The 12,221-nt window shown below is 48.5% G+C and overlaps 1 protein-coding gene across 1 annotated transcript in view; it reads left to right on the plus strand.

Moving 5' to 3' along the window:
- WRN (Werner syndrome, RecQ helicase-like) overlaps nt 1-12,065 on the plus strand; it is a 54,273-nt gene extending 42,208 nt beyond the window's left edge. Inside the window, exons 23-35 of the mRNA XM_009999761.1 lie at nt 509-679; nt 773-867; nt 3,863-3,938; nt 4,102-4,166; nt 5,124-5,202; nt 5,484-5,596; nt 6,412-6,526; nt 7,589-7,714; nt 8,117-8,279; nt 9,091-9,305; nt 10,056-10,127; nt 10,582-10,719; nt 11,943-12,065. Of these exons, the coding sequence (XP_009998063.1) occupies nt 509-679; nt 773-867; nt 3,863-3,938; nt 4,102-4,166; nt 5,124-5,202; nt 5,484-5,596; nt 6,412-6,526; nt 7,589-7,714; nt 8,117-8,279; nt 9,091-9,305; nt 10,056-10,127; nt 10,582-10,719; nt 11,943-12,065 (1,551 nt within the window). The remainder of the gene's footprint in view (nt 1-508; nt 680-772; nt 868-3,862; nt 3,939-4,101; nt 4,167-5,123; nt 5,203-5,483; nt 5,597-6,411; nt 6,527-7,588; nt 7,715-8,116; nt 8,280-9,090; nt 9,306-10,055; nt 10,128-10,581; nt 10,720-11,942) is intronic.
- Nucleotides 12,066-12,221: the final 156 nt, after the last annotated feature.

Consider the following 12,221-nt stretch of genomic DNA (forward strand, 5'->3'; position numbering starts at 1 on the left):
ATCCATCCCCCCTTGTCCTCTCCCTCCCTGCCCTTGTCCCAAGTCCCTCCCCAGCTTTCCTGTAGCCCCTTCAGGCACTGGAAGGTGCTCTAAGGTCTCCCTGGAGCCTTCTCTTCTCCAGGCTGAACACCCCAACTCTCCCAGCCTGTTTCCACAGCAGAGCTGCTCCAGCTCTGATCACCTTTGTGGCCTCCTCTGGACCTGCTCTGACAGCTTCATGTCCTTTATGCTGGGGGCTTCAGAACTGGACACAGTACTCCAGAACTCTTCAGGCAACATGAGTGAGGCCCTAGGGGTGGTTGATGCTTTCACCATTGAGCTGCTGTGGATGTGGTTATTGGAATGTGAACTTCAGCCAAACATTTAACCTTGTATCTTCACAGGAAAGTGCTTCTGTGGAGAAATGTTCTTGAGGACACACTCTGAGATCTTCATCTTACTGGTGGTGTTGGAGAATTCCTTCCAGCAGAACTGGAGGAGTCTGACCCAATTCTCTCCCTGCTTTCAGGTTTCTCAGCGTTTGCCAGACAGATACAGGAGACACCCCCTCTTTGGTAGTGGGAGAGAGTGGCCAGAGAACTGGTGGAAATCCCTCTGCCAGCAGCTGGTAATGGAAGGGTACCTCAAAGAAGTCCCTGGGCATAACAAGTTTGTCACCCTATGTGTGCTTAACCAGAAGGTACTTTTGGATGAGGAACTGCCCTCTGTAGGCACCTCTGAGTAATCCATAGCTAATCATCCATAGCTGAGCCACATGGTGTCTTTCTTACAGGGTAGAAACTGGCTGCAGAAAGCTGGATCTGCTTCCACTGCAAGTCTTCTGCTCCAGTCCAATGAAGACCTTACCCTGCACAGACCTGCTAGAAGGTAATGATAATTGTCTTGAATGTTTCTTGGATTAATTTAGCATCAGGTCACCAGTTTTGGAAGTCTGCTTCTGGAGGTGGCTTAGGCTGGACAGGAGACTTCTGCACTTGGTTTCTCCATCTAGAGTTTTCTCTTAGGCAGTATCATAATAAAAAAAGTCAGGGAAGGTGCCTGGAGAGACACTTCTGACTGCAGGTACAAAAGGTGACATAGAATCCTAGAATGCTTTGAGTTGGAAGAGCCTTCAAGACCATCCAGTTCCAACCCCCTGCATGGGCAGGGACACCTCCCACCAGCCCAGGCTGCTCCAAGCCCCATCCAACCTTCCCTTCAACACTGCCAGGGATGGGGCAGCCACAGCTTCCCTGGGCAACCTGGGCCAGGCTCTCACCACCCTCACAGAAAGCTGGATCTGCTTCCACTGCAAGTCTTCTGCTCCAGTCCAATGAAGACCTTACCCTGCACAGACCTGCTAGAAGGTAATGATAATTGTCTTGAATGTTTCTTGGATTAATTTAGCATCAGGTCACCAGTTTTGGAAGTCTGCTTCTGGAGGTGGCTTAGGCTGGACAGGAGACTTCTGCACTTGGTTTCTCCATCTAGAGTTTTCTCTTAGGCAGTATCATAATAAAAAAAGTCAGGGAAGGTGCCTGGAGAGACACTTCTGACTGCAGGTACAAAAGGTGACATAGAATCCTAGAATGCTTTGAGTTGGAAGAGCCTTCAAGACCATCCAGTTCCAACCCCCTGCATGGGCAGGGACACCTCCCACCAGCCCAGGCTGCTCCAAGCCCCATCCAACCTGCCCTTCAACACTGCCAGAGATGGGGCAGCCACAGCTTCCCTGGGCAACCTGGGCCAGGCTCTCACCACCCTCACAGCAAAGACTTTCTTCCTCATGTCTCACCTACATCTCCCCTCTTCCAGTTTTAATCCATCCCCCTTTGTCCTCTCCCTCCCTGCCCTTGTCCCAAGTCCCTCCCCAGCTTTCCTGGAGCCCCTTCAGGCACTGGAAGGTGCTCTAAGGTCTCCCTGGAACCTTCTCTTCTCCAGAAAAACCAGGAGAAGCCTATAGGGCTGTAGAAAGACAAAGACCATCCCTTAAAGCCTGGTGTTCTAGGGAGGTAGGAGATGGACAGGGAATGAAGAAATGGATTTTTCCCTCCTTCCACAGAGGAAGAAACCCCTCATCTTCTTCCTAGTTCTGCCAAGCAACCCTTCCCTTCCTTGCCCAGCCCTGGCCCCTCTCCATCAGCAGCTCCCGCATCCCACATAGGCAAGGAGATGCTCTGTGAGGGCTTGAATTTAACCCAACCTGGCATATCTTGTCCTCCTGAGAGCAGGTGGCTCACAGCTTGAATCTGACAGTGCCTCATCATTGTGGAGCTCATTGGATGGTGATGTAGCTGGGAAGGCTAGTGGGGGAAAATGAAGGCTACTGGAAGCAGTGTGACATGGTGTGTCTTCATCTGTGATGATGGACAGCCTGGGAGGATTTTGTGCCCTCATGGAGGAAGTAATTGGCTAAAGACAAGGAATGGTAGAGGAAGAGCCATTGAGATTTATGCTCTTCCTAATATTGATGAGTTAAACCAGAAATAGAGCAGCTAAGAGCTTGTTTTCCCAGTGATGCACTTGACCTACTTTGACATCAGCTTGAAGATGAGCATGAAATAAGAGCCTCTCAGAAGAGCTGGTCCAACACAAAGGTGTGATAGTTTGCCTGGCTCTCTGCATTTCTTTGAAATTTGAACTAGTTCAAGTCCTGGTGAGTGTGTCTGCACAAGTGGGGTGTTTTATTTTCAGTGGTGGTCAGATGTTTGCCAGTGGAGTACACAAATGTGAGGCTTTGCTTGTAATCATAGAATCACAGGGGTTGGAAGGGACCTCAGAAGATCATCATGTCCAAGCCCCCTGCTGCAGCAGGAACACCCAGGACAGGTCACACATTTGAAAGTCTCCAGAGCAGGAGACTCCACCACCTCTCTGGGCAGCCTGTCCCAGGGCTCCCTCACCCTCACAACAAAGAAGTTTCTCCTCCTGTTGAGGTGGAACTTCCTATGTTGTCACTTGGGGCCATTTCCCCTCATTCTGTCCCAGGCACCACTGAACAGACACTGGCTCATTCCTGACACCCACCCTGCAGATATTGACAGACATTCACCAGGTCCCCTCTCAGTCTTCTCTTCTCCAGATTAAACAGCCCCAGGTCTCTCAGCCTTTCCCCATATGACAAGTGTTCCAGTCCCTTCATCATCCCTGTAGCCTCTGTTGGACTCTTCCCAGTAGATTCTTTCTAGCATTGCTAATCATCTCCACGATGGGCTGGAGAGAAGCCAGGGGGTTGATAGTCACACAGGTATGAGCAGAAACACCTCCCTCAGTGCTGCCTTTAGGAGCCTGTTCTGGTGTCCAGACTATCTTCATGCTGCTAAAAACAAAACAAAAACAAAAGAAATCACCAAGTACTACTTTTCTTTGGCCTTCTAATATTGTGGCTCTTCCAGCTCCTGCCTGCAGGTCTTCAAGAAGGAAAATAAAGCTGCTTGGTAAATAGTGAGCAACAGCAGAAGCTCTGTGCTTGGTGCAAACCAGAAAGTGGGTGCTCACCTGTTTTTCTCCACCTCTGGTATCTTTAAAATGGAGGCTTTCAAGTGTTTTCAGAAACAAAGTCCACTTTTTTCCCCCCCTAACATCTTTTGTTTCTTCCAGAAGAAAAGATTCTTGTTCCCTGTTCAGGTTTTGGGATGAACAGGCTTAGAGGTCCTCAGGGTTGTTGTTTGTTGTTTTGTTTTTTCCACAAAAAATGGTGATTTTAATCATTAGGGGGAGGAAAAAAAACCTTTTGGTTTCCCAAAGCTCTCCCTGTACCCAGATCCAATCAGCTAGCTTATCAAAATGGGATTTGTTTGGGTTTTTTTTAATGGCAGTGACACTGCACAAATGACTGGGTCTGATTTGCTGAAGGTGTAATTGATTTTTAATTGCATTACAGCAGCAAACCTGCAGCTGTCATCTCAACACAGAGTTCCCCAGGCACCAAAGGGAAACCACAGTCCCCAGTCAAGCAGGTCTGTATGAGCACAATTCCCTTTGCACACCCTTGCTCCTGTTCAAAAAAAGACACCTTGCAAATCTTATCTTGGTGCCACTGATTTAATATTTTCCTGCTAAGAGCAGCTTCAGTGGAAGGGCTGGTAAATCAGCTTTTTTACCCCCACCCTTTCTTTTTAGATGTCTCTGTATGAAATGTTTTCATATGAGAGAAAACCTAAAACTTCTCCAAGAAGCAGTAACAGGTAAGAATAGTTGAAATGAAACCCAAATTAACAAGTTAGTAGGGAATACTGGTTGTGGGAAGATCCTTTAGACCAGCATTCTCCTATCTGAAGTGATGGAAAAATGCTGAATATGTTAAAAAAAAAAAGCTTAAAACTTGCTGCACCCTGCCAATATTTGCCAATAGTTCAAAAATATTGAACTCTTCTAACATTTAACAGGCTTTGAAGTTGACAAGTTGGTGGGTAGTTGTAGTGTCCCAGGTGAAGCAAGCTTGAGTAGTTGCTGAGGTGTGAACTTACTGGTTTCACTTCAAACTCAAGTAAGAAAACCAGCAAATGGTGATAAAACTGGAGCAATAGCAGATTTCACATGGGTGCTTTTACTGTGGTTTTAGTTTGTCTTCTATGTGATGGTTCATACTCATGGATTTTAACTTGTGAGAATTAAAACAAGAAGTGGCTAATGGTTGGGTTGGGTTTTTTCCAGTTTGCAAATGCAATTCACAAGCCCCAAAGTGACCCAAGTTGTGACTTGCTCTTCAAGCCAGCAGAACTGCCTGTGCCTTGTGCAGGGGCTGTAAGGGAGCCTAGAGGTTTCTGCCTCTCTCCACTAGTTTGGAGAAGACAGAGAAGTTGAGGCTCCCTGGGGGTACCTGTTCCCTGTCTACATGGGCTGTGGTGCTGCTCTCTGGGCATTGCTGGTGGTGTCCCAGCTAATTCTGCTGACAGCACAGCAGCTGTGTCCTTGTCACTGATGCTTCTCAAGTCAGGAGCTCTTTTTGGCCAGGGTAAAGGTTCCCAGCCATGGGGGAAGGTGGAAGGTGTTTCCTGGGAGGTCCTGTCAGAATGTCATGAGTGTACAAGTGCTTGTAAGAACCTCCTTTTGTGAACAGTTTGGGAATCCAGCTGTTGACAAGGTCAGCAAAGTTTGAGTAAATGGATCTAATGCAGGGCTTGTTTCACACCTTTTTTTAGTGCTGCAGAGTCCTCACCAGTGAAATCTCCTTTGAAGCCCCCAGGATCTGTTGTTTCATCCCAAGAAAAAGAACTAGAGGTAAGTTCTTGGAAGGAGGAGGTGATTTGTGAGCTGTAATCAACCTGCAGCCCCCAGTCCTCCTGTGTTGGAGCAAGTTGGCTTGGGCAGCTGGTAATATCACCAAGATGTGTTGAACACAAGTCCTCAGAGAGGATTTAAATATGTTAAGATGGATTAAAGGGTCACTGTTTGGTTGTTTTAATATATTAGTGGGAAGATGAGGGAGGTTATACCTTTTCCTCTCATATTAATGTTTTATCCAGAGCTGCTTCATGAGAATTTGGCTCTCTTCTTTCCAGACTGCTCTGTATGGCAACTTGCTGACTGCTAGACAGAAGGTAGCTAATGAGAAGGCAGTTCCACCAGCTGTCTTGGCAACCAACAAGATCCTGGTGGAGATGGCCCAGAAAAGGTAAAGCCACCATGCACATGTGTTGGACCAACTGAGAAGGTTGCAAGCCAAGTCACAAATCCCCTTTCTGCTTTAGCTGGGAGAGTAGGTCTCATTGGCAGAGGAGCAGCTCTTTTCCTGAGGTTCTTTGTTGGCTTGAATACCCTTGTAGACCACTGACTGATGTGAGTTAAGCAGTTATTGACATCAGACTTGCTGCTTCATTCTAGTTATCATTTAAAAACATGCAAATGAGAACTTTGCCTGCCTTTGTATCAAAGCTTCTTGTTAGGCTGAGCAGTCAGAGGAGGTACAGAGACCTGCAGTGTCACAGGAGCGTGTACTTCTGCTGTAAGCATCTTATTGTTCTCAACTACTGAAAGGAGGGGGAAGAAGTTCTTCCCCCCCCCCCCAGCCTTGGTATGAGAGGGCATTGTGGGGCAGCTCAGTTGGTAATGCACCTTGGGTGCATTATCTGTACATAATGCCTCTCAGATGCCTTCTCCAGCCACTGAAAGGCATTGGACAATCCTACTTTTGGCATGTTGTTCCATGGGAGGACTCTTGGCTTAGCTGCTCTTGGGAGGTAAAAGGAAATAAAGGTGTATGTGCTAAACTGATGCTCCAAAGGATTAACCAGCAAACAGGGAGTTCTTGCTGTGGTTGGGCTTCTGTGAGATTCAGAAACACAACTTGGTTACAGAGATTATAAGGGTACAGGAATAACACCTTTCAACTTGTAACTAGTAGACCTGTAGTCTGAGCATATGTCATTCAGACTCTTGCCAGGAACTGGCACAGGACATTTCCAGAGCTCTCTATTCATCCCAAACCAGGCCCACAACTGTTGAGAATCTCAAGAGAATTGATGGTGTATCCGAAGCAAAATCCACCCTGTTGGTCCCTCTCCTGGCTGAAATCAAGGACTTCTGCCAAGTGAATGGTTTGCAGGTATGACTTCAAGTTTCTGCCACTTTGGGAGAATCTGAAAGACCCAGTTTGGTCTGCAGCTGTCAGATGCCATCTTCAGAGGTTGCCCTTGTCACAGCTACGAGTGTGGCAGCAAAACTGATGAGCCCTGTGTACAAATTGGCTGCCCAAACCTCACTGTGCTCCTTGGCCGTGACACTGGGACCTGGCTGAGGTTCCAGATGGATGTGGTCAGCATGGAAATCCAGGACATCTTGCTAAGGACCAGCCATCCAGCCAGTAGGTGCCATATGCTTGAGAGCTTGTACCCAGTTACTGTGCTTTGGGGCTGCAGGTACCTAAATGTTCCTTCCCCATGGCATGTGGACTGAGCAGACTTGGAGGGCAGGGCTTTGTTTCCTGAGTTTCTCCTTAGGAGACTGGCTGGAGATTTCCAGCTGTTGGGAAGACTCCTGTTAGTTCTCAGTTCATGTTCTGCAAGACTTGGTGTAGAAGTGGCTCCTTGTCAGCCACTATGATGAGGGGCCATGGAGCAGAGGGACTATGAAGCAGTTTTCCTTTTTGGATCTTCATTTCTGTGTAAACCTACAGTTAAAGGGACTTAGCAAGTCTAGAGAGCAGGTAGAGCAGCAGTTCTGCTCCTCTGTAATGCTTGGGAAGCTCTGTGAGGTCTTTCTGCTTCACAGAAAGCTATGATGAGCTAGGAATGGGGACCAAAAGCATTCCTGTTAGGGTTTTTTTTTCCCCAATAAATCTGCCTTGAGCAAAAGATGCAAACAAAGGGAGTTTCCCACACTGAGCATGTGTCTGAACACCACAGTTTGTTGGACACAAGCCTTGGGGCTGATTTTTTGCACACCCCTTGGACAACCCCAGGCTTGTTTTATTAAGATGACAGAATGGGGGTGTCTCTCTGGATCTCCTTTTTAATCTGGGGGGAAGATGGACTTGGGGTCAAAACAAACTTGCATAGAGATGAATGACTCCATTGATATTACTCTCTCAGATAACCTGGGAGAATGGGAGGATGGATGATCCTTTGGTTGTCACTAGGTTTGAATTATTCTAAATCCTCTCACTTAGATGGACACATTTCCCTCATCTGGACCTGAAGATCAGAAAGGAACATCTCCCTGGCAGCAAACTGGAGCCCTCACTCCCTCAGAGCATGTCACCTATGTCCTATTCCAAGAGAAAAATCTCTCTGTGGTAAGCTCTTCCCTGAGGAAGTCCCTTCCTTTTTGGAAACTTAACAGTGGGGAAGCTTTGTCTAGAAGAGTTGGGAGGGTTTGCAAGTTCTCTTAAATCCTCTGCCCAGTGCTGGGGCAGGATGGCTTGAAGACATTGAGACAGTGTCTTTCCTGGCAATGGTGGCTCATCTGACTTAGCTCTGGACAAGGAAATAAGGGTGGTGGAGTCCCCATCCTTGGGGGTATTGAAGAACCATGGAGATGTCCCACTTCAGGGCAGGCTTTAGGAGGTGTCTGCTGGTGGAGTGTGTGTGGCTGTGTTTGTTAGGGGGGGCTGTGTTGGACTGGGTGATCTCAGAGGTCCTTCCCAACCATGATTTCAGCCACTTCTGCTCAGTTCCTTCTGTCTCTGTTTCCCTAGAGGACTATAAGTGAAAGCAGATCTCTGCCCATTTCTGAGGTGGGCACTCACCTGCTCCAGGCCATGAGAGCTGGCTACCCTGTGCACCTGGAGCGAGCAGGTTTGACTCCTGAAGTTCACCAAATCATTTCCAAGGTGATCTGCAATCCTCCCATTGCCTCAGGTGAGCAGCACAGCCCTCACCTGGAGCTTCACATGACAGGGCCACACAGGTGAAGGGAACAAAAAACTGATAGCTCAGCTGCTGCTTTTAGAACCCATGATTTCTGGAAGGCCTGGGGCAAGGCAAGGTCATTGCTTTCCTTTCAAGGTCATCTTGTATAAGAAGGCAGTTGTGGTCCATGAATGAGGAAAGGAGGGTACTTCTTCATGACCCCTCTCACTCACTGGGATGGCTGTTGAAAAGCTTCAGGCATCATTCTTAAATATGTCACTTATCCAAGTGGTTTTGGATAAAACTTCAGCCTTGACAGAGTTTTCCTTCAAGCACTGGCACCTACAGACAAGACACTGGATAGAAGCTGTAGAACTTCCTCAGGACAACTGCTCTGCTGGAGGCTGAGAAGGGCAGGAGAAACAGCTCCTCCTCATCTGGTGCCACAGGCCAGGCTGGAGATGTGGCTCTGAGGATTACAGCTCAGTCTTGCCCCATATTTTAATTTCTTGGCTTGGCAGAGTTTGATGACTTGCTGGTTTTGTGACTCTTGTCCTACAGCAGGTCCATGTGTCTCTTCAGCAGCAGCTACAGACTCAACCAGACTCTCAGATTGTGTTCTCAAATTGGTGTGAGCATGAATGAGGTGGTGATTTGTCCCATGTGCTCATGGTCTGGTTTTGGAGTCAAACCCATACATTGTTTTAATTGTTTTCTTTTCCATGCTTTGATCTAAGTGTTTTATGGAACAAAACTGGAGAAGGGGTGAGAGGATGAAAAAAAAAAACCCAACTAATATTGTATTTCTAATTTTTCCAAGACACCACCCAAATCCAAGCCATTAGAAAACTTGTTCCTGCAAATATTGAACTGTACCTCATCAAAATGGCTATTGCATTGTTGGAGAAAGAGGAGAGAAAGAAGTCTGGGGGTGGCTCAGGTGTCAGAAGGACATTGGTGTGGCCAGAAGGGCAGCAGGAGAAACCAGGAGCAGGTGAAGCAAGCAGGGAAGAGGCCTTGTGGAGTAAAACCAAGGTTAGTAAAAAAACTGCTTTTGTGAAAACATTATTTCCTCTTTGCAGGAGCAGACTAAAAGCCCCTTTTTGTTTTGCTGTTTTGTGTCTCACCTTCACAGTCAGTCTTGCCCTCAGCTTTGAGTAGGACAGTCTTTTGTGGGTCCCTCTGGTGCTTGAGACCCCTGGGCATCCTTGTGCCATGAGTCTGACCCACTGGGGAGGGATCTGAGGGAATAAGGAGCTCTTGGTTGCTGGTTGAGAGAGGCTGGGCCAGTTTTCTTTGCCCTGGGCTGGCCTCTTCCAAGTCCCCAGCACCTTGTACAAAAGGGCACCCTCCACTGAGTGGCTCCCAGTAGGAATGGTAAGGAAATTCCAGACTAAGTCCTGCTGCTGCCTGCACTGTCTCCTCCTTGCAGGGTGAAATCTGGCTCAAACACTTCTTCAAGCCTAATGGTTCTTGTATCCTGGGGTGCTGTGTTGCTTCTACAATGTCTGGGTCTTGAGTGACCTCCTTGCTGAAGTTGAAATCCTGGTGGTCCAGCTGATCTCTGCTTACACTTCCTGCTCCTCCTTGCTGTTGGAGCTGAAAACAGCAATGACATGCAATTAGAAATCACACTAATACTACAGAAACGAGTAGACTGCAAATCCAAAAGCTAAACCAAATAGTCTTCATGTACTTCTCCTTCAGAAGATACCCTGGTTCCAAGAGTTCCCTGTGGCCCCTTTTAAATCTTGGATTTTAACAACCTTCCTGCTGCTTTCACAGGGTGGTTTGACTGACCCAGCATTGAAGGAAGGAGCAGAGAAACCCCAGCTGCAAGAGGTGCCTCCAGCTTTGGTAAACAGATGTTCTTACTGTCAGAAAGTCTGGGGTTAGTTAGCTAATGAACTGCCATTAGCAGTGCTCTCAGTAACACTGAGATGTGTAGCTGATCCAAAAAGATCTCAGAAATCAGAAGTTAATACCAGAATGTGCCATTTTTACCTGCCAGCTTTGCTGGGAAAACACATGGAAAATGCAGCACTTGTCAGCAGGAGCATTTCAAGTTTTAGAGCCAATGGAGAGAAGTGTTTTTCTCCACACCCAGGAAAAATAATAATGCCCAAGTGCAAGTTCCACTTCCCTTGTGTTTGTCATCTCAAATATCATTGAGGTGAAAGGGAGAGGAAACAGCTCATGATCTCATTAAGCAGAGGTGTGGGGACAGGCTAAATTCACTTCTCCAAAATGCAGCCTGGAGGCTGGTTTGTGCAGGATCTAACAGCCTGTTTCCTTCCTGCCCCATGGGAAGGCTGTGCAGGGTGGGGGTGACAGCCAGCCAGGTGGCCACGGGGCAGGGGGCTGCCCCAGGCCCATCACCCTGGCCTCCTGGAACCAGCCTGCCCTCAGCCCTGAAGAGGAGGAGCTGTTTGCTGATTCTCAGCTAAAGGTGAGGCCAGGAGCAGAGCACAGATGTGATGAATTTGGGTGATGATCTTTCATAAGCCAGTATCATAGAATCACAGACTGGTTTGGGTTGGAAGGGAACTCAAAGATCATCTAGATCCAACCCCCTGCATGGGCAGGGACACCTCCCACCAGCTCAGGCTGCTCCAAGCCCCATCCAACCTGCCCTTCAACACTGCCAGGGATGGGGCAGCCACAGCTTCCCTGGGCAACCTGGGCCAGGCTCTCACCACCCTCACACTCAAGAATTTCCTCCTCATGTCTCACCTCAATCTCCCCTCTTCCAGTTTTAATCCATCCCCCCTCATCCTCTCCCTCCCTGCCCTTGTCCCAAGCCCCTCCCCAGCTTTCCTGGAGCCCCTTCAGGCACTGGAAGCTGCTCTAAGGTCTCCCTGGAGCCTTCTCTTCCCAGCTTCTTCTGTGGGTTCTTTATGGTGCCCAAACCTTGGCCTTGATTGCCAGCCAGCTTCTCCTGGCAGGATCCTCTTGGGATGCAGTGACTCTGCTGCTTTTTGCTCTGCCTGAACATAACCCTGCAGAAATTACCCCCAGACTCACCTTCTCAGCCAGCTCGTGGCAAGTGCTTCTGATGTTTGGCTCCCCTTTGCAGGTGTGGAGTTGTGAGGTTTCTGCACTGGTGTTTCTATAAACACCATGTGTGTTTATATAGGGGCTCTGCTGAGCATTCCGTGATGTAAAACTCCCTGTAGTTTGCACTCACATCAACATCCAGCCCCAAAACGGGATGCAGACACAGATGTCACTCCACAGTCTGGTGTCACTCAGCTGCTGGGACACTTCAGTATCCTTTGGAACACTTCACATTTGATTTAACATGAGGACAGGTGGATTCCTCCAGCTTGCCAGGGTCCAGCAGCACCTAAAAAGGTTGAACCAGATGCCCCTGAAGGTCCCTCCCAACCCTTCCTTGCCAACCTTTGTGATTGCTGCCGAGAGGAGCTTCCAGAAAAACCCTTTCCAAGCAAAATCCTGTTTGTTGTGCCACGGGAACAGTGTCTGGTCCTTCCTGTGCTGGGGCTGTGAGCTCCTCCTGCTGGCTCCAGCATCCTGGAATCTGCTCCCGGGCTGCTGTGCTGTGCTGGGGCTGCAGGATGAGCACAAACCCCTTTATCTCCCGCTGACCCTGCCGGTGGGGGGGTCGGGGCCGTGTCCTCGGGGCCTCTTCCCGAGTCTCTCTCCTTGCAGGAGCCGCGTCCCCCTTCCAAGAGGAAAGTGCCCGCGTGGTTCGGAACCCCCGGGCTCCCCCCCCTGCCCGCGGCCCAGCCCAAGAAATCCAAGCCGGACACCAGGAAAGGCATTTTTAGTTGAAGATTTAAAAAAAAATAAACCTTAAAAAAAGCAAAACACCACAAACGCTATTTACTTCTTTTCTCTCCCTCCTGCCTCCCCAGGAAGGGGTGTCACGGTGTGAAGCCGCGTTGTTTAATGATGAAAAAGGCGATGTTGACGGGCGGGCCTCAGGCC

The sequence above is a fragment of the Chaetura pelagica genome, unplaced genomic scaffold, assembly GCF_000747805.2.
Source record: "Chaetura pelagica isolate M959 unplaced genomic scaffold, ChaPel_1.0 scaffold1366, whole genome shotgun sequence".
Taxonomy (NCBI): domain Eukaryota; kingdom Metazoa; phylum Chordata; class Aves; order Apodiformes; family Apodidae; genus Chaetura; species Chaetura pelagica.